The 23,657-nt window shown below is 31.6% G+C and overlaps 1 protein-coding gene across 2 annotated transcripts in view; it reads right to left on the bottom strand.

The window, feature by feature from the left end:
- Nrx-1 (Neurexin 1) overlaps positions 1 to 23,657 on the bottom strand; it is a 341,164-nt gene that overhangs the window by 200,757 nt on the left and 116,750 nt on the right. For both annotated transcript variants that reach the window (XM_076411694.1, XM_076411693.1), the window contains one exon: positions 4,760 to 4,895. In XM_076411694.1, the coding sequence (XP_076267809.1) occupies positions 4,760 to 4,895 (136 nt within the window). The remainder of the gene's footprint in view (positions 1 to 4,759; positions 4,896 to 23,657) is intronic.

The following is a 23,657-nucleotide window of genomic DNA, read 5'->3' as shown; positions in this document are numbered from 1 at the left end:
CAAATTATTGTTAATTTTATATATATTTATGTTGTAATAATTTACAATAATAATTAATGTACAATTAGAAAATAAGTGATCAGTTGTCATATTACAGGTTGTTTTTTTATGCATTTAGAAAATATTTTAAACAAATGTTAACTAGTATTTAAATAAAATATTTTATTAAAATTACAGTTTTTAATTTCCTCCTGTAATATGAATAAATTGTGTTCCTATTTTTAAATCAGCTTTGCGCCACCTCTGATGGCGTGGCAGAGCATAATTAGATCACAATATTATACAGGGAAGATCGCATTCTACGTCTGTATATTTTGTACCAATCACATACTACGTCTTGTTCACGTGTCTGTAGTCTCAAAACTGTGCACGATTTTCACAGAGCCATCTTACAAAGAACAACAAAAGACGTTGGTTGACATGTCACTGACCTGAACTGTATATCTTGGATTATTAGTAGTATACGTAAGTTTTTCTGTAAAAGTTAATATATAACTAAAATATAATTTTAATGTTAATGTTAACTTTATATATTTCGACGTTTGGAATAGTTCGAACAGATAGCATGAATCAAATGGCATAAAAGGGCACGTTGGTAATTCTGGCATCGTTAATATTTCATCGATATCGGAGCCCCATCTGTACTGGAGACAACTCCGAAACATATTGGCCATCGCTATTCGCCGATATTGTAGGTGAAATTCAGGAAGAAGACAAATCGCTTGACGCTATATCTCAATTTATATCGGTTATTGTTTTACGGGAACAGTAACGGAGTAATAAAATGTGTTTCTATATGTTGTCTATCAAAAGATGAGCGCTTAATAAGAATACTGTTTCACTATTGTATGTTTAAAGGAAATTAGGTTACATCATGTGTATAATGTATCCATAATTGTTAAACAATTCCTCCATATATTTTCTTGGCTCTTTGGAGCGTTATGATAGATTAAATGGAAATTTAATTTCATAGGCGATTTTTTGGAAATGTTTGGCGACGTTCATTATCCGGATGACACTACAATTGCCTCGGTTTATTTTATTGGTTTATTTGAATAGCTATGCTAAAACACACTAAGAAATTTTATTGGTTCATTTAATTTCTATGGTGAGTTTATTATTTATGTGGACTTCTGAGAGGAGAGATGAGGAGATCACAAATAGTGTGTTATAATGCACCTTCGACCTAAAGATAATGTTTAGCCGGATATAAAGGAAGAAGTAAACAAATGACTTAGTTTTCCTTCCACGAAGTTTATAGGTTAGATATGTGTAGTGTGTGAGCATACTTTTTAGCAGCTTTTAGATATATTGCTTTTCTCGGAAAGATAACTTATTTGTTATAGTTACCAACGGATGGGTAATGGTTCTAAAAATATTGGCCCGAGTTTAAACATAGACAGTAAAAACTATACTATATAAATATGAATAAATATGATTGCACTACAAGAAGATTTATAATACAATGTGTATCAACATTTGAATAATGATAAATTATGTTGCATTTTAAAGTTATGGTTAGTAAAGTACTACCAATTCATCATCAATTTAAGAGATTAATTAATTTAACGAAATTAAAGGTATCCCAAGAATATATATTCTACTACTCTACTTTAAAAAGACAGTTTACCAATTTATTTACCTACTTAACCAAGGGAACTGCAGTAATTTTAACAAATATCTTTAATAAATTGCACATTTTATTCCCTTTCATTATACAATACCTAACATCTTCAAGATAAAATACCTGTATCCTAACACAGACAGAGTAGGAATTTGTTTTCGATATCATTAAACAAAAATATCTCTTTGGCAGTTCTTAGTAAGTTTGTGTATATTATTTATTATGTCATATATTGTTTTCATATGCATGTTTATATTAAATTGTACATAAAAAATTTGCTTCAAAATTTAAAATCAGTTTTTTGTTTCGGTTTTATTACCAGCGTTGGACATTCATATGATAAAATTCACATTGAAAGAGAGAATAGAAAATGAAACATTTTACCCAATCGATTATAAAAATATCAGCTAGATAATAGATTTAGAGCCAAAATCTTGGATCGATGGCGCAATGAATACTTTAAGTGTTTTTTAAAGACAGCCTTTATGTCATTAAGTTAGTTATGTAGTGATGAATGGATAGTCAGTTGCAGAAGTGTCAGAGCTGTACCAATATTTGAAGAGTCACTAAAATATGTGTCAAGTTGCCGAGGATAAACTATTCTATTAATCTCATATTTTAATAGCATTAGATATTAACAATAGAGAGCCTAGTTACTGGCCTCGCTGATTTTGTGCCAGCAAATTCCGTTCATAAAATTCTTCACTGTTGATTCATGAGTAACCCAACTATTCAACTTCTTTTGTTCCCCAATGTTATTAAAATAGTTTAAAACTGTTTTATGATGAGTACTATGAGAAATTAATCGATTTCGTCAAAGAGTAGCCGTGTCAGTTCATCTCTGACATCAAAAACTTGAAAACGAATAAGCAAATTGTAACATTGGCGTTCATTGAAGAACTCATCTCTCTTGCTAGGACCTTCTGTTAGTAAGAACCAAAATTAGTTTTCCCCCAACATTACATTACACGACACATAGAAAGTTTTATTGAGTTTAAAGCTCAAATATAGAAAATCTAACCATTATATAACAAATCCCATATACCTCCATTATAAAGGGAGCATATTTGAATATATATTAATAGTAATAATTTAAACATTCTACTTGTACTCCCTTACATCTTACGCTATGCCAGCTTTTGACAAAGTTTAATTAAATAGCTTGTTAATTTTGATTAAATATACATACACTCATAGGAGCCTTGAAGAGATCTTATGTAAACTGGAGCTAAAATTAATTATAAATCAATGGAGAAAAGCGGTTTTGATACAAAGGCATATATAATAGGACTGTATTGCAGGACTGCTCGAAAATAATGTATTTTATGTCAGCACTGTGTTGCCAGATTATGTGCTATACGTTTTTGTAATAGAACAAACCAAGTCGTTTAATTTTTTGTTAAGAATGGACCTACAATTTCGACACCATTCTGACAATTTTAGCATTCATTTAACTTGTAAATTAATTTAATTATTTTAATTTGAAAGACCTAACAAGCTATCTATTGAGATAAATTGGTACAAAATACATTAAATAAATATTTTCAATTATTTTATACTTAGTCTTTACTATTTTAGTCTAACTTATTTTAACGATATTAGGTTACATCATGTGTATAACGTATCCATAATTGTTAAACAATTGCTCCATATATTTTCTAGGCCCTTTGGAGCGTTATGATAGATTAAGGTGGAAATTTAATTTCATAGGCGATTTTGGAGAAATGTTTGACGACGTTCATTATCCAGATGACACTACAATCGCCTCGGTTTATTTTATTGGTTTGTTTGAATAGCTATGACAAGACACACCAAGGAATTTTATTGGTTCTTTTCTATGGTGAGTCTATTATTTATGAGGACTTAGATCAACAATAATGGGTTATAATGCACCTTCGACCTAAAGATAATGTTTAACCGGATATAAAGGAAGAAGTAAAGAAATCATACTTAGTTTTCCTTCCACGAGGTTTATAGATTAGATATATGTAGTGTCTGAGCATAATTTTTGGATATATTGCTTTTCTCGGAAAGATAATTTATTTCTCAGATAGTTACCAACGGATGGGTAATGGTTGTAAAAATATTGGCCAGAGTTTAAACCTAGATGGTATAAACAATACTATATAAATATGAGTAAATACGATTACACTACAAGAAAATTTGTAATCCAATGTGTACCAACATTTGAATAATGATAAATTACGCTGCATTTTAAAAATATGTTTATTAAAGTACCATCAATGCATCACCAATTTAAGATATTAATTAATTTAACGAAATTAAAGGTGTTCCAAACAATATATATTCTACTACTCTACTTAAAAAAGACAGTTTACCAGCTTGTTTAGCTAATTAACCAAGGGATTGGATTATTGGACAATACAGATATTCCAAAAAATAAGTAAAATGCAAATTACGTTTCTATTCAGTTACGATTAACTCTGTGGTTCAGCAAGATTAAATTAATTTTAGTAAGACTAAATTAATTAGTAAATATTAAACACAAATTGATGTAGATTATCGAAATGTGCATGCCCAGAATAAGTCGATCACATACTAGACCTTGTTCAATTCTCTGTAGTCTAATATTAGTGCACGATTGCCACAGGGCCATCTTACACAGAACAACAAAAGACCTAGGTTGACATGTTGCTAACCTGAATGGTATATCTCGGATTATTAGTAACATACGTCAATCAAATCAAATCGTACTATAAAAATAGCAGTAAAAAGTATCACTATGAATGTATCACCCGTGAAGGGAATTGTGTTGAATTAAAAGCACAAATTTGACAAAAAAAATGTGTTTTACTATGGTAGGCCGGGGACTTTTCAATTGACCGTTATGTCTAGACTAGTTTTTGTTTTATACTATAAAATATTAATAACATCGTCTTGTATTTTTGGCCGTGAAATATACGGAGATAAACTGAGTGTAAAGATTTAGGTTTCGTTTTTTAAAATATTTTATACCTATGAAATAGAATTAGGGGCAACAAAACCAATTTATTAGGGGAGATAGGGGAATTAGGGGAAATTAATAATGGAAAATGTACATTTAATTAATCAGATTTATGGAACCCGTAGATGGATCCTACTTCTCGATACAGAATCCCGAAATTCGGAACTTACCTTTCTCGCAAAACTCTCCCTCGTAATCGGAATTTCGGCACTCGCAGATGGGACCGCTATCGGTTGATATACATATTCCTCCATGTTGACATGGATCTCTAATTTCGCATGCGTCGCTGCTGTTCCCTCTCAATATCTGCAAAAAATCACAGAAAACCAGTTAATTTATTCCTTACGCCGTGCCAGGTGTGTAGATTCAGATTTTGATTATGCTCTAACGACCCGAGCTCTTTGAGCCGAAAAGCAAATAATATTTGCGGTGTTTAATTAAGAACAGAAAAACCGTTTTAATTAAACTGGCGAGAGACCCGAAACGATGATGCCGTACATTTTTTAAATAATAGCTCCTATGTTTGTTCTTCTTCTTTTCTTTCTTGGTGTTTTGTTTTAATATAATTATATTTGGACAGTAGAATATTTAGTTCACGTAATAATTAATTGTGATTCTTAAACTTTATCATCGATTACACTGGAATATATTTATATATTATATATTTATACATATTCCCGAAAGGTCCCCGGCTTGACATATAGATGGCGCTACTAGAATTGAAAAACCCATATGTTTTTTAGTTAGCCCTAATCATAAAAAGATGCGTGTATACATTTGACAGCTGTCGGTTATTAGTTTGTGAATTATAGCATTTTGAGTGAAGCAACTTTTGTTATTGTGAAAGAAATGGACAAAAGGGAATTTCGCGAGTTGATAAAATATTGCTTTTTAAATGGAAAGAATACAGTTGAAGCAAAAACTTGGCTTGATACCGAATTTCCTGACACTGCTCCAGAAAAATCAGTCATCAAGATTAGTTATGGTGAGTTTAGAAGTAGTGAAATGAGCACCGAACACGGTAAACGCAGTGGATGATCAAAAGAGGTTGTTACCGACGAAAACATTTAAAAAATTTAAGTGATTTTGAATGATCGTAAATTGAAAATGAATAAGATAGCAGACAAACACACAATAGCACACGATGATGAAAGGCGTGGGAAAACGCAAAAGTCGGTTGGCAAGGTTATGGCGTCTGTATATTGGGATGCGCATGGAATACTTTTCATTGACTACTTTGAGAAAGGAAGGACCATCAACAGCGACTATTACATGGCATTATCGGGCCGTTTGAAGAACGAAATCGCCGATAAACTGCCGCATTTGAAGAAAAAGCAAGTGATGCTTCACCAAGACAATGCATCGTGTTACAAGTCAGTGAAAAAGATGACAAAAATCCATTAATTTGGCTTCAAATTGCTTCCTCATCCGTTGTATTCCCCAGATCTGACCCGTAGCGACTATGTCCGGTTCTCAGATCTCAAAAGAATGCTCGCTGGGAGGAAATTTTCGTCGAATGAAGAGATGATCGCGGAAACTGAGGCCTAGTTTGAAGCAAAGGGCAAATCGTACTGCAAAAACTGTGTCGAAAATTTGGAGGGTCGCTATAATCAGTGTATCACCCTTGAAGGGAATTGTGTTGAATAAAAGACTTATTATTAATGAATATCAATGAAGTCACGCCGTCACATCCTCGAATTTATTGTCGACTGTGGTTTGTAAATTCGTCTTAAAGTAGTCCCATATTTTTCCATCACATTTTATACTTGTTGAAAAGAGACATATGCTGTTAGATAAGTCCGAACATGTAACCGACCCAGCTTATAAAATTCGCGTGGTTGTCGAATATCTGCAAGATTTGGCGCTTTGATTATTTTGGTACATTTCAAATTGCTGCTTAATATTTGTACTAACTTTGACTGAAAATGCTAAAGCCGATAAGTGGTAGATTCAGCAACAGATTGCGTCTCAAATCAGTTACTTCCAACAGGTATGAGATAACGGGGTTCATTATATATAATAGAAAATGAGTATTTTTACTATTAAATTTTAATGTTTTAGTATTCTTATTGCAAACAGACACTGTGATATAAACCTACCAAAAAGTTAAGAAAAATATAATGTTAGATTCACCAATGAGAAACAAGTGACGAAGCAACATCACCTTGTGAATAAGTGGTATTGTGTTTATTGTGTTTTCGATATAATTATAATTTAATACAATTTTTTCAGAGACGTTAAATTGTTAATCTGCGAAGTATTCTCATCAATCTCAAGAATATTCGGCTATTTGAGAGAGAAGTATTTCAAATTGTCATTCGATAAATGTAAATTAGGTGTTTCTCTTTTATATAATTTATTTCACTGGCTGAAAAAATATACGCTGCAGATTAGATGGCAGAAATATATAGGGATAATTAGTACAGGGTGCGGAAAATAATTATTATAAGAGACATGCTGCTCTAGAGGGATATATAATGAAGAAAAGTTTGAGCTAATAGAAAGAATTAAAATTTAAAATAACACCTTAGGTTTGAATGAACTCTGTATATACACGGAAGTAGAAATTGACAAAAAGTGGAATCGTGAATAAGTATTCGATAGATCAAACATTAAGAATGTAGTAATTTACTTGATAGAAAGTGATAGTGAGAACGGTAGTGAAACGGACAATGTCTGAATCAAACGTTCCTCATGTGGGCTAATGACCTAATGCTGGTAATTACCAGTTGATCGTAAATAGGAAAATAGGCTCTCTAAAGAAAATAAAATATACTACTTGGATATACAATAGATGCATTAGGTCTCTAGGTTATACAACTACTTATTAAAAAAACTCCCATAAATCTATTTCATAGGTGATGATGAAAAGAGTTCAATGTAAACACGATATAAAAAATCATAAAACTCGTTTAATTATACAACCAACAATTGTGGTTGTGAATGTACTATAATTTGAAAATAAATTATATTTGATAACATTAGTTTATCTATATTAGAATTTTATAATATGTAAAAGCCAAACCATTTATTAATTAGTCAAGCCATTTAACTCTATTCATTATTTCTTGGTCCAAACGGCAATTTTGTTGACAGATGCCTTAATGTTATTTCTTGTAGCTAATAGGGAAGCATCGTCAGCAAATATATCTGTTGTTTTTTCACATTTAGGAATCTTTCTGCTAATTACTAACTGATAATTTAACTTTAAAATAATCTTGTTCAAATATTTATCTCTACACTTTTATTTAATTTAATATTAAGCTATTTAAATTCATCGAACACCATATATTGGACAGCAGAATTGAATTTGGTGTCATCATGCTAATTTAATACCTAATTCAATTTAATTTGAAGATAAATATTAAAACACTTTAATTTATGCAGTAACAGACAGTCACTAGCTATGGAACAAAAGCAAATTCAAGTGTACGATTTCATTTTCTCGAAATATTTGTTTCAATTGAGTGAATTTAATGAACACCCTAATAATTATAATAAAATTTAAAGATTTAGGTTTACACCATCTATTCCTATATTTGAGGAAAAATTATGTAAATTTATTAATTAAAGTAAATTTAAATGCTTTCTCTCATAAGCAGTTTCTTGTCGCGACAGAGATATCCTAACCTCAATTCATTTTTATGTTTCGGACACTGGGACTCTGACTGCAGTGATAATTTTCAGGTATTATAATAATATCCCACATTTGAGATAACGATTACTTCTAACAGGAATTTCAGAGAATGTATGCAGCACTATAGCGAATATTGCAATAAAACTGCTGAATGTTTTACTAAGATTATGTTGTCCATCATAGTTCAGTCCAACTTACTAACAAGTATTAAGGTGTTAAAGCACTTGCGAGTAAATTCCTTCGGAGTAATGTCCTCTGCATTTTTTGTTGTCCTATAAGCAATTATTTAAACTGTTATATGCAAAAGCCGGCTTGAGAGCGGCAGTGGTCAAGACGAGTGGTCAGAGATTTTTGCAACTCTATGGTTATAAAAGGGTTTGTCCACCCCAAGTCACGCTAGTAATAGCACTGAATAAGACGGGTTATCTTTTAAGGATCATGGCCCGGAGAACAAGTTAAGAAATAGATCCAGTTAGTTAGAAAATACAAGGCTTTGATGTCGCCAAAATTCGTAAATATACCTATATGTTACAACTTAATTTACATATATTTTCATATATTACGTTAATTTATGTTTTTAAGTTTTTCCTTAAGTAAATAACAGTTCAATTGAAAAGTCCCCGACATGACACATAGATGGCGTTACTAGAATTAATTGCATATATTTTTTAGTTAGCCCTAACCCTCAAAAGATGCGTGTATAAATTTGTCATTATCATCATTAGTTTGTGAATTATAGCATTTTGAGTGAAGCAACTTTTGTTATTGTGAAAAAAATGGATAAAAAGAGTGTTGAGTGTTGATAATATATAGCTTTTTGAAGGGAAAAATACAGTTGAAGCAAAATCTTGGTTTGATGCTGAGTTTCCGGACACTGCCTTAGAAAAATGAACCATCAAGGATTGGTAGGCTAAGTCTGAACGTGGTGAAATAAGCAACAAAGACGTTGAACACAGTGGACGTCCAAATGAGGTTGTTTCCAACGAAAACATTTAAAAAAAAAGATTTTGAATGGGCGTAAATTGAGATTGAATGAAATAGAAGACACTCTAAAGATATCAACTGAACGTGTACATCATATCATTCACGAATATTTTGGTACGAGAAAGCTCTGTGCTAAGTGGGTGCCGCGCGACCTCACCTTTGACTAAAAACATCGCCGAGTTGATAATTCGAAACAGTGTTTGAAAATGACGTAATAAGTGTGTAGTAAGTGTCGTAAAACCAAGTGTTTGCGTCGATATGTGACAATGGATGAAACATGTCCAATAGAGAGTGATCTTAGTGGACTGCACACGATGAACCCGCTCCAAAGTCTGGAAAAACGCAACAGTCGGCTGGCAAGGTTATGGCATCTGCATTTTGATTATATTGAAAATTATAGCGTTATTGGACCGTTCGAAGAACGAAATCGGCGAAAAACGGCCGCATTTGAAGAAAAAGAAAGTGCTGCCTCGCCAATACAAGGCACCGTGTCAAAAAACTATGAATGTACCCTTGTAAAAAAAAAACTAATTTTGCCAAAAAATTGTGTTTTACTATAGTTGGCCGCGGACTTTTCAATTGACCTGTTATATACTCCATACTTAACTCTGGTGAACTATTATTGTTCTTTTCAATGAAGTTTGTGTTTGCAAATCGGATGTATGCATAACATCTGTCAAGAACTTTATTGCCTCAAGCTGTTCAAGACATTATTTTTAATAAAGAAAAATATGAAAAAAGTACTCAATATATTATAATTAATAAACGTAATGTGCTAATAAGTTTTCTTAGCAGTTTTGCGGGACTAATTACGATGTGAGACGACTCTGGTGCGAGATAAAAAAACCTCGACAATACATTAAATGGTGGCTTATTTACCAACGAATATTTAGTATAATTAGGGATCTCCATCTTCGGAACCTGAAACTGATGTAGCTGGGAACCGTCACCGCTGGAAATCCTGTTATCATTTTTAATATTTTAATTACAGCAATCTTAAGCGGAATTTTCGGCGAACAAAGGCAATTTTTTATACATTTTAATTAGGGAACAGCTTCCAAAGTATGCGGGGAAGGTTTTGGGAATGACGGCAGTCTCGGATTTTTTTCTTTTTTTTTTTTGGTGCGTAAAATATTGATAATGGGGTGTAAGAGTTTCTTTTTTGTTTTACGCGCCGATGAAGAGCTTTTTACCTGAGAATCTCCAACGTTGTCGATATTTTTATATCGATTAATCCTAAAAATAAATTAGTTATTGGAAGTATTTCTAAGTTTTTGCTTTTTGACAACCAATTATTTATAATAAAATCTAAGCAAATGTAGTGTATATATGTTATATCAAGTAACCGTGAACGGGCCCAACTGCGAAAACTGTGCATTTTGGCATGGAACACTTGCAGTAGTGCAAGTTGTCTCAGAGACATACCTGTACCACACCTGTGCTCCGTAGAAGCAGACTGGACCGAGTAGCATCTTATACACAGTCGCTTTCTGGGAGATTGGGTGTTTAATCCTTTTGCAGAGGAGTGGAAATAGTAGGCTGTATACACCATTGCCTTCATAAGTAGTGTGCTGTAGTTGCGGTGGCCATTGGAAACTGTGGTCGAACTGGAGTCCGAGGTATGGTACCTTCTGGAGCCAGGTGATAGGAACGTTTTAGATTTGGAGGCGATAAGTTGTCTCAGAGGCATACCTGTACCACACCTGTGCTCCGTAGAAGCAGACTGGACCGACTAGCATCTTATACAGAGTCGCTTTCTGGGAGATTGGGTGTTTGATCCTTCTACAGAGGATTGGAAATAGTAGGCTGTATACACCATTGCATTCATAAATAGCGTACTGCTATTGAGGTGACTATTGGAATCTGTGGTCGAACTGGAGTCCGAGGTATGGTACCTTCTGGAGCCAGGTGATAGGAACGTTTTAGATTTGGAGGCGATAAGTTGTCTCAGAGACATACCTGTACCACACCTATGCTCCGTAGAAGCAGACTGGACCGACTAGCATCTTATACAGAGTCGCTTTCTGGGAGATTGGGTGTTTGATCCTTCTGCATCGAGTGGAAATAATAGACTGTATACACCATTGCCTTCATAAATAGCGTACTGTAATTGAGGTGACCATTGGAACCTGTGGTCGAACTAGAGTCCGGAGTCCTATGGTATGGTACCTTTGGAGGCGATAAGAGCTATCGTGGATGGGGTCGGGATTGTAACCAGTGCTGAAGAAACCCGTGCCATCTGCGTTAGATTCTGTGTGTGTCATATAAAGTCATATAAAGGTTGAACAGGGCTGGGGCTAGTGGAGCGCCTTGCGGGACTGTTGTGGAGATTTGTTTTCGAGAGGAGACTACGTCGCCGAGGTTTACTTGAAAGGATCTATCGTCCAATTATGAGTGAATCAGGGAGATTAGGTCATTCGGTAATCTAGTTGGTTCTCATTAAAGACTAGACCGATGTGCCATACTTGGTCGAAAGCTTTAGAAACATCTAGAAAGATGGCTCCAGCTTTGCAATCTTTTATAAGTGCCTTATAGATGGTTGCTGCGAGGCGGGCTGTTTCGTGAAGGCTTGAATGTTTGGCACGGAAATCGAGTTGCTCGTTCGGTATTATGTAGTGCGCGTCAATGAAGCTATTTAAAGGGTGTAATATCGCATTTTCGGTAAGTTTCGAAAAAAGTGAGACGCAGATATAGGCGGTTTGTTTTATGATCGAATGTATTTAAATCGACAGTGTCGTTTTGTAACACCGTGCAAAAAGGACAGGCGACTTATTTCTTTAATAAAATATGATTTTGGAATATGTAGGCAATTCGCTATATTGGCTAGGTCCAAATGCTTTATATACTAGGTACTGTCCTATTAGATTCTAGAAAAACGGATTTATAGCGAGTCGCTTATAGATCGGAACAAGAGAAGGCTGTGAAGTGTGTTAAAAGTTGTTGTTTTCTGTTAATTGTATTTAAATCTGTAAAGAAAGTTTTGGTTCAACCGCCGTGCTGTTTTGTTAATGTAACTTATTATATTTCTAAATATAATAGTTCCTATTATTGCTGGTTGTTTGGTACTGTTCTCTATTTATCACCTATAAGTAAATTTATAGTTTTTGTGCCTAAACCCTTTCATATTTCACTACTGGCCCAGTTAGTAGGATTTCTCGGAAATTATAAGGCTGTTATGTTTTGAATCTGTTCAGTAAATCAGGATCAAACTAACTATCAAAAAAATAACACAGGTTGACATTGGACTGGCAATTGTTCCACAGTTACTCGAGGCATTCGTTGGTGTAGTTTAGGTGAGTTAGGTTAAAAGTATCACAGTGGAGGCCGTATGGTCATAAAAGGTATACTGAAGGTGCTCTAGGACCACTAGCCATAAACTACTATAACTAAGAAATGCTCAAGCTTTGAAAACCAGTCCTATTCTGTGGATTTTCGGCACAAGCATCACAGTTCAGATTATAAGGCTATCAAAGACGTACTAAAGTTGCTGTAAACTAATATAGTCCACTCATATTTGAACAGAAATTTGCATGAGGAGTGAAACCTATAGACATAGGCATTTTGCTCCAAACTCGAATAGATTTAAATTCTCAGTATCATTTTATAATGTCGTTCAACAACTATTTTATAGTAAATTAATAGCTTTTGTATTCTAAACTTTTTCTAATTTCATAATTTTATATTTAAGAAGCACTTTAGATTATCACTAAATCATTTTCTTGAGTGGTTTTTCGTTAATATCTCTGGTTTTTGTAACGAAATGAGAATTCAAGCAAATCAGCAAGCATCATGCAAAGGAGCTTCGCAAACCAAGAGGTTCAATCTGTTTATGGTACTGCGTTGGTATCTGAGGCAGAGCTCTCTACAGCAGGATTTAAATGCCTAGCAAATTAGTGCAGAAATAAGATAGTCTAAATAAAGATATAACAGGTAACTGACCCATATCATCAGAGATTAATTCTTTTGATATTTTTTAAATATTTGGGACAAAAATATATAGAGACAATAAAAATTATGGTAGGGGGAATGAGAAACCTTCCCAACTAATTGCAATGATTTAGCTATTATTATTGAAATATTATAATTAAAATGGGAACTAAAGCTTCTTCAAATACTCTTTTTATAATTATTCTTAAACCTTCGTGGATAAAGGTGCTTGTTATCTCGAACGTGAAACATTATTGTAATGCATGAAAATTATCATTGCAGACCTGGACGCGGTGCTTGAGACATAAAAATGAATTTATGATTCGAAATCTTTTCCGCGACAAGGAAACGCTTATACGCGAAATAATTTAAATTTTACTGAAGAATTTTGCATAAATTTGCTTTATATATAACGTACTGCAGTATATTATTAGACAATGTTATATTTCTAAATGTTTTAATATTATATAAAGTCACGTTATGTAGGTTGTATAAAGGTGTTTTGGGGATTTTGTTGTAAGATTAAAGTTTTATTTCAATAAATAGTTACTATGTATTTTATTTAAAGTATTGCTTTATATATATTTCAGGCAATAAACGGATTTATCGTTAAAAATATATTCCTTTTTTAAGATACTCCAAGAACCAAATTAGTTTAAACCTTATATGTAAGGATTTGCAGTGCTTTGGCCTATCAGTCCTTATTAATAAGCTGTCGCAAAAGCTCCTAATGATTTTTTCGATTTTTTCCATATTATTATTGGTAGTAAATATATAGTCCTGTTTTGGCTCTTTGGCATTTGTTTATTATTTCATCCATTAATACTATAAACAGGAATGTGCTTGTGCTTCCGCCTTATTACTTAGTCCAGCTTTGGTTTTGAAGATTTTTGATTTCATGTTGTATGTTTCCTGTATATTTCTTGAATTATTCTTACAATTTTACTAATTACATGATTTTATATTTCTCGCTTTTATATATATTCTGTATATAACCTATACTGTTTCTTTTCTTGCTTTGTCATATGTCCTTTGTACTTTTCATTTGAGCTTTTATCCATTAACCGTCTTCATCATTTTCTCTTTTTTTCTGCCAGTTAATTGAATTGGTATAAATTTTCAATTCTTAATTTTCTTATACATTCGTTCTTCAATTAAATTTTACAACGATTCCCCTTGAGCCTCTCCCTAAAACTTCTTCTGCTTAAGTTAGCATTACTACTTTATTCTAAAAAGAAATGTTATGTTTTGTCTGCAGTTTTCTTCAAACTAACTTCAGCATGTAAAATGTAATCCTAAATATGTTTCATTATAAAATCCAATAGACAAAAGAAAATGTGTAGTGGTGACAAAGACTAATTATAATTAGACTAATTATAAATCGCTACTAATTAACTGTGTACAAATGTCGTAATATAGTTACACATTGTATCTTACGCTTTCGTAAACGTAAGATATTTATTTATACATATAAATAACAATAAATATTCAGACTGTGTTAAGAAATATATCATATGGCATCAGTATTAAATTAATTGACTAAACTTTTGCCAAACTAAAGTTACTGAAAGCCAAACTGTGCTATTGCTAATTAGTCCATCCTCAGACTAGGAATAGATATAAACATTAAGACCATTAAAGGTTCGCATCCTCCCCTGACTGAGTTACCAAGTTGGTTTGAAGCTGAAATAGCCCAAACGGTCCGGAGGCGAAAGAGGAACTACTATGACAAAACTGACAAACAGTTTTCTGTAATAGGATTTAAACTCGAAGACTATAGGTATGGTTCCCTAATCTATGCTACTTATAATTTATATATTGTATTGGGTATGATATTGGCTAAGATTAACTAGTCATTTAGTGTTCAATACAAAGTCCGTATTAACTTTCTCATTTGGCTATTGAATGATACTTTTTCTTTGATTTTTCATCACAAGTTATAGATTTTGGATCGAGTTGGGATAGATATAACAATATTTAGCTATCGCTTGTTAAATATCCTTTACATTTCATCGTTTAACTCTTGGAGATATTATATATGATATTATCTTAGAGAATGATTATATATCGTTCTAAGTATCTTTCTAAAGGTGTGTGTGTAAAAACAGTATATGTCGAAATTTCTAAATTGAGATCAAATTTATTATTTGGACGAGGTATTTATCAGAGGACATATTTATCAGATGAGCAATATTATTAGAGTGTGAAATATATATTTTGAATAACTCATTCGAGATATTATGTGTGAGAGGAATTATGATTAGGGACAAGTTTAAGATAATATAAAACATATGATAGGAAACAAAATATGTAAACTCAGCTCTTGTTAAACACTAATTACTTTAGAACGTGACGATTTTAATCCGGTTTAGATTCCTGGTGTTAATCCTGAACTTGGTCGATCTGGGATGCTTGAGTCTAAGGAATTTAAAAATACGTTTATGGAGGGAAAAATGTCTCCGTTGAATGGATCCAACCTATAGTAAAACTATCAGTAGCCCGGGGGATAGCAACAGAGATGAAATGCAATATATGCATCAAATCCAGATAAAATCTTGTTAACCGCAAATCATTGTTGTCAACAACACAGTTTCTAATAAACACAAGAATCCTCATTGCAGCAATTGAGTTGAAACAAATATAAACATAGCAAACGTATAATCATGAAAATGGATAATTCACAAATACGGATGGATGGATTCAAGAAGAACTTGTTATTAAGCATCGATGTTTTCATCACTTAATCAGTCTCCGCTCATACCACGTTGCGATCAAGCAGTCATATTCGCATCAAACATTGTCAGAAATCACTCACTGTTTGTTATCCTACATAATCTTAAGTATTTTATAGTAATTTATAATTTACAACTATCTACACTTACTTGTATTTTATACCTATAATTTATATTGTTTCAATTTATATTTTACTTCATGTTGCTTCAAATGTTTTTAAACTATATAAGTAATTATGCATTAATCTGCGTAAAGAAAAGAGAAAAGATGCTAGAATATTTTAGTGCATAGTGAATATGACCTATACGATTTCTATTGTTGCGCCTACAGCAAAAGCAACATTTTATAATGGTAATTATAGAATATATCAGTTTATTGGTTTGTTGACAAACTTGATATAAGGAGTCGTAATAAATCATCACAAAAAGGTTTCAGGAATTAACTTTTGCAAAAAAACCTAGGTTCTCTTAGAGTAGGTCAAGTATTATGACCTGTAGAAAATAGTTTAGGTGTTTAATGTATGTATGTGTTTTGTGTATATTTACTTAAAATGTATTTACGGGAACAAAAAACACCCGAATAACATATGCCTTAGTTCGGAAAATTGAGTTAAGCTAGTTTTTAAGATATCGATCTTATATATCAATATTGAATTATTAATTCTTATTACTAATAAGTTTTGAGAGTAAACAGTTTGTTCTAGTAAACTTTCTGATAAGTGGTATCCCATACTACCTGGAATTATTCACTATTGGATAAATGTTATCATCTATCATGATCAAATTTAAAAGCAGACATACATGCTTCTATGTCCTTTGATTAATTTTAGCCTACAATTGAGTATCTTACCGAAGTTGATGTGAAATTACAAAATGTTTACACTAAAATACTATGGCATAATCTATTGTAGCTTTCTGTGCTAATATCTCATTCATAAACTTTCAAATTTCATTATAATCTCTGCTAAAACATACATTTTAATTAAAGCTTCTAAATAATCACTACTATTAAATTTCGAGTTCTTTCAACTCAGACCAAATGAAGAGAATGGGCGGTATAACAAGTCTGCCATTCTACAAAGCCGTTCCGATATATTAGATAATACCGGGCAGGAATATGAACTGAAAGAAAATTGGAGAACAATGGCAGAAGAAGATTTCCATGTGTTGAAAGATATAAGGATGCATTAGATTAAACATTGTAAAAATTATAAGCATAATTAAATAGAAAATATAAAAGAAATACTACACGGCTAAGAACAAAAGAAGATATAAAACAAGAAATAGGGGGATAAATAAGAAAAAAACTCGAATATAATTTCTAATAGGGAACTAAAGGTGAAATATATTGAGCACGACCAAGGCTATTTTTAAGTATGTGGGGTAGTGAATGATATTAGCGCACACTTAATTTAATAAACATAATATATGTCATAACATTACATAATAAAGATCTAAATAAATGTGCTGCAAATAATAGGAAACAGCATCAGAGATATGGGAGAGAGAAATATCAAAAGATAAAGAAAATAGGAAGAAGAATTAAAGAAATTTGAGATAGGAGAAAACTATTTGAACTATATCTAATAGGTTTGAGAGAACAATTAAATCAAATAAAATATGTATCATTAATGGTCATGTATGGACATTGGAGTAGCGATGATGAAGAAAGCAATAGGTATAATTGCAGATACATAAACTTCAGCAAGAACTTTTGAATGGTTTAGTTTGTAGTTTTACTATTTAGTGTGAGATTTAATAACCCTAAGAAATCCAGAAGTCTTACATAGCTTAATTACTGGTTGGATCGGCATGCTTTTTAACCTGATACTATCAATCGCTGACAATACTATCAATCGCTAATAAATTTACCGTCTCGCCATCACAGCATTGAGGGGACTACAAAGCTATAACAAAGAAACATAGTCTCCTCTCAAACAAGACCTAAACGCGCAGGGAAAGGGAAATTAACACAGGAAATAAAACGTTGTTACGGGGCTCACTAAGGTCAAAACAAAGATGAACTGAATATACAGCAAACAAATAGAACAAGAGATCGCTTACGAAATCAAAAAGTCGAAAAAAATTATAAATGTGAAAATCGGAAAACAAAATATAGAGCCGATAGAAACCTATCACTTTCAAAGAAGTTAGATCATTTTTTTCAGAAGCGTGGATACATCTTTCAATCCTGTAATTTATCCTAAGAAAAGATAGAGTACAAAGTGGTGTGGCATTTTCTGTTTTACCGTTGATAGATGCTCAATGAATTCATTAAACAATCTAGTATGGAATATTGAATCAGATGCTTGCATAAATTCAGACAGGATATATATTCTCCAATGAACCACGTAATATTTATTAAAACGAGCGTACCGACCTTTTTTAATCAATATTTAGTTGATTATATTCCCAGAGCGACAACATTCCACTTGACGATAGTAATTACGCCACATCACACCGAATTAAAATGGCATCAAACCCATTTAACCGAAACATTTCGATGCTAAATAATTCGTAGTTAATATATCTCGCGCCGAAGATCTTTAAACCTGTCGACAACTACGTCCATTAATAGTTTATAACTGCCGGTGATTATCTCGCCAAATTACGTTCTTAATTAATAACTGGATACCCTGCCCCCTATACGTCGAAGCTCGAACGAAAATCTATAATGCAGTTCTTTGTTGAGCCCGGTTGAATACCCACTGGTAGACGGGATGATATTATTAGACGATAATATGCGAAATTTATGCCGTGGGGCCGTTATTCGTATCGAGCTTCTATCGATCAATGAACTAGTTCTGTTGTTTTATTTACGTATAGAGTATTTTATGAATAACGAACGTTTTACTCCAATAATGGAGCTAGAGTACATATACATACTGCGATTTTAAAAATTATGAAACTTATTAAATATATATATATATGGATATGTACCGACGGACGTTAGCCTGTTCAGTTGAGATAGATGGCACTTAAATGTAATGGACAGATTTGGACGCACAAATGTCATAGTGTTTTGAATAAATTCTTGCATATGGCGCTGACTACCAGTTAATGATGATGGAAGAATATACGCGGATATCATTTGTTTCATCTACGTTATTTATGACAGCATCAGTAAAATATATGTAGTATTCTGAATGAAGCTTCGTTTGATTAAATTTAATGTATCTGTTGATACATTGTATATTCTTAAGTGTTCTCTATATGGTACCTTGGTTCAACGACAACGTAGTTATTGTATTTTAACCTGCTAGAAATGGTGTTGAACAACTCGACCAATCGGTTATGATTTTGCAAAATCTGCTTTTTTGTATCAGGCATTGAAAACACAGAACAAATTTGATCTTGTTGGTTCAAAATTACGACCAACCTCATTCTGGACATTTTGTTTGTTCCGATTGACTTGATTTGCAAGTTAAAATTCAATTTACGAATTTTACGCAAACACAGTTTCAATTGAGATGTGGTTCTAACTAATACTGTGTGTCTTTAATGATTCTGGTAACACACTAATAATGGAAATAAAAGTTCTCCTGATGAAAATCAGGTATTGGCCGATTCACCTGCATACTAAAATATTGATTTCCAATGACCATTTGCGAATGTGACGAATAGATTATTTCGGCGTCGTATCCCAACATGACGTTTCTATCATTGTCTCAATATATTAGCTCGAAGACGTTCATTGCATACCTCTCGAATTTCATTTGCACGGAAGGTTACAACCTGATCTATTAAATTTTCATTATCCGTCAGTGTACTCCTGTTTAATGGATAGTCCTGGACTTCTGCATTATGTGAACTTCGACCATTATATATAGTTTGTCCTCCAAAACGTGACATTTTGTATTGATAAATACACAAAAAAAATAAATGCAAGTAATTTCTCAAATGAAAATTAACAAAAGCGTAGGGGAAATTTCACTAATATAACTAAACACAGTACTATCTAACAGTCACAAAATTGCAGTGACAAAACAATATTACCTAATGTTGCCAATGTTATTTTTATTATTCAAAATCTATGATTTCAAATTAATACACACTGTATAATGTAACACACACTATATTCCATGAAAGGTATAGGTTAAATATATGCGAGGCCGGATACTACATAACTGTTGTGGGAATTAAGTTCAGTTTAGCGATTACCATGAAATAACTTTTTTTTCTACAATAATGTATTCCCACACTCTTTAATTGACTTCTTTCTTTTATACTCATCTGTTTTTTACTATCGAAGCCAACGATGTTTTTTAATTTATACTCTTCCGTGTTTTTTTATTACTTATGAATCAGTCTGACAACAACGCCTCTTGTACTTGGAGCGTCGTAACTCCTGTTACTCGTCCTTGCTTCAGATAACCTCCTTGACACTGTACTACTATTAACTGTATTTATAATTATTTTCAGCTCAATATGACAACATTTTTGTTTTAAATATTTTACTATCAAATAACTTAGAGAATTTGTTTTCTTCTACTGTACTCGTTTATATCGGATTTATAATAAGTGGAAAATCATACTATTAGCCTCCGGCGTTCCCAATACTACTCTCCTTAGGTGACTAAATATATTATAATATTTTTTTCAGTATAAAAATAAATTAGTATTCATTTATTGAGAATAATAGGTACAATAGATATCATTCAATATATTTTTCGTCATTTTCTACTAGTTTCCTGGTAACACGGCGATCCCGTGTTAAAGATCGAAGGTAGGTTTACCCTCCAAGGGGGTACTACTATTTTAAAATATGTGCCTAGAACTCTACCTCATGGGTGGTATAGGAAAGAGTTAAATGTAAATATAACAAAACAACTCTAACCTACAAAATATTATACCTTTTAAGTCCTTCGATTAGATGTACTATAATTTTAAAATAAATTATATTTGAAAACAGTATTTTTGTTTAATTATTTTATTTAGATCAGAATTGTTTTGTATGTCAATGCCAAACTGAACTAAAACTCACAGTTGATGCAGCAACATTGCGACATTTCGACTAAAACTTTTATTAGACTATATGTAAATATATGTCAATTTATTCTTAGAATTTGTTATTAATAATTTTAGTTATTTAATTTCTAGACCTAAGTTTTGAGAAGTCAATAATTTTGGTTAATTTAATATAATTTCTATATTGTAAAAAATAATGTGCCTTAAAATGTATTATTCAATTGATATTGCAAAATATACTTACATCTGAAGTTGTTGCATTTGTGAAGATAATCTTATTCTGATACAACGATAATCTACATTTGTTACTAATTAATATTATATATCAAATATATAATAATAATAATAATAATTCTTATCTTATATTGAAAATATTGCCAAATCAATAAATTTTAGTAGTATTAAGTTGTCATTTTGAGTTATTCTATTTGTTATATTAACATATTAACTTATTTTATTAACTTTATAAAATTTAGTGGAATTTCAACTACAGGACGATAACTAGTTTGTTTAAAGATGAAAACAAAGATAATAATATAACTTTTTTACAGTTTAACAATGTTATATGTCATATTGCATCAGGTTACAAATTTTATTGTAAGTTGTTTTGTTTATTGTTATGTAAATTTACATGCTGAACATTTTATCTGGAGAGTCTTGGCTTGTTATCTAATATACAATTTCTGATGTATTGATATAAGTAATTTTTATTTTTATCAAAAGCACAGAAGGATGGATTTTGATAAGTGGAAATATATTTATAATATATCTATATTACAAGTTCTGGCTAGAACTTTTTAGCATTATCGAAATATTTACTCGTGGAGAATGTTATTTAGAATACGGCTTTTTATTTATGTATATTATTTATATATTTTATTTAATTATATATATTTATATGTATATATATATATATATATATATATATATATATATATATATGTATATATATATATATATATATATATATATATATATATATATATATTATAATCTAAGATAAATATACATGTATATGCATATACTAACCAATGTGTTAACACTTTAATGTAATAACTAGAAGTGCAGACTTTGTGACATTTTAGTTTTTTCACCATTTCTTGGTCCAATCAGTAAAGTTATTGAGGACGGTCTGTTATTTTTTATTAATTAATTGAATTATCATATCAATCAGCTCATAGCTCGTAAGTCATAATATCAACAAATTTAATTGTGAAAAATTATACATTGATTGTTTTATCGAAAATTCTGTTTCAACAAAAAACACAATTATTTCTCTACGAAATTTGTCATCACCTCACTAAATTACTGCGCTAATTAAGAGTTATTTAATAAGCATTAATCATTATTCAAATCAATAGCCAACCTGTATGTAAAACACGAAACGATTTATAGAAAACAGTTATCGTAAATATTAAAAGCGGATATTGGTATAACGAGCTGCATTTGTACAGAATTATTAAATTATCATTATAATACGAGAAATTAATATAGTTAATAGCATGCTCCATTAACTTTATAGCTATTCGAATAATAACATTGGTGATATTAATTTAATTAAAATCGAAATATAATAATAAACCGTTAGTATTTTAAATAGCATTTGTATAAATCATTTGTTATTGTTGTATTTAACGTTTATGAATGAAAAAAGAACGGTTGTATTAATTTTATTAATCGTAATATGATATGGAAATTTTCAGTGTAATTAAATATAGTCTATTCAAAAGATCAGTGAAACTAAGTGATCTGAATCGATAACGTCGCAATATTGCCGCATCAACTCTGAGTTTTACTACATTTTGACTTTGACATATAACAAAATTCTAATCTAAATATAATAATGACACAAAAATGTCATCTAGTTAAATTTATTTTAACATTATAGTACATATAATGCATATATTACCCACAAACTTAAAAGAACAATTAATTATACAGCAACAATAGTGTATAGGTATATCCACTAGTTAACAATTGTATATACAAGTAATAGTTTTATTGTTTACCTTTTACGCTTAGTTCTTGTGTCTTTCGGTACAGTGTTTCATTGTAAAAACATTTTGATGTTACTGTATTTCTCCTCAGTTTGTTCTGTTAATACCTGTATACATCTTTTTTGATAAAACTATATTTAATCACTGCATTCTCCTTAATGCGTTTGCCATATCTGCAAAACAGTTAGTATTATTTCTATCCCCATACATTTAACCAAACGTTTATGTATATTTCGAATAATAACACACATGCATGTAAAGCTTTCACGCTCTATAAAATAATTTCCTACATTTAAAGTATATTAATTATATATTGACTTTTCGTTGTTTCCTTTTTTCATCACCCTGTCTTGGCACTAGTGAGTCATAAACCATCATTCATAAAGACAATCACTGTCACTTTCAGAATCACTACTCAAGTGAATAACTAAGCTGTTTATTTCCATTCTACTGAAGACTTGCTCACGATTCCACCATTTCTCATTTTCTTCTTGAATGAGTTTGATCGAGCTCATCTAAACCGAAGGTGTAATTGTCGAATATGCTTGTTTCCATAAATCCATACAATTCTGGTTTTCCTATATCCTTCTCGACCTGAATGGATATTGTAATAGTTAGCAGTGATAGGGCGGAAGACATAATACGCTAAGGCCATAAAGTTCCAATCAGATCTACCATGTGTGTTCTCTCAGGCTTATTTCTAGAAATGTAAATTACATAAAATGTAATTAAATATTTCATATTTATTTTCAAATTTTTAATTGCAACAGTTTTGATGTACTTCTTGCCATCTTCTTCACCAGTGTACTATGATATGGTGCAT

The sequence above is a fragment of the Rhynchophorus ferrugineus genome, unplaced genomic scaffold (assembly GCF_030347505.1).
Source record: "Rhynchophorus ferrugineus isolate W39M unplaced genomic scaffold, kcgeb_rfMv2 rfM8, whole genome shotgun sequence".
NCBI classification, from domain to species: Eukaryota; Metazoa; Arthropoda; class Insecta; order Coleoptera; family Curculionidae; genus Rhynchophorus; species Rhynchophorus ferrugineus.
Note: the sequence above shows the minus strand (reverse complement) of the source record. Positions and strands in the feature narration are given on the sequence as shown.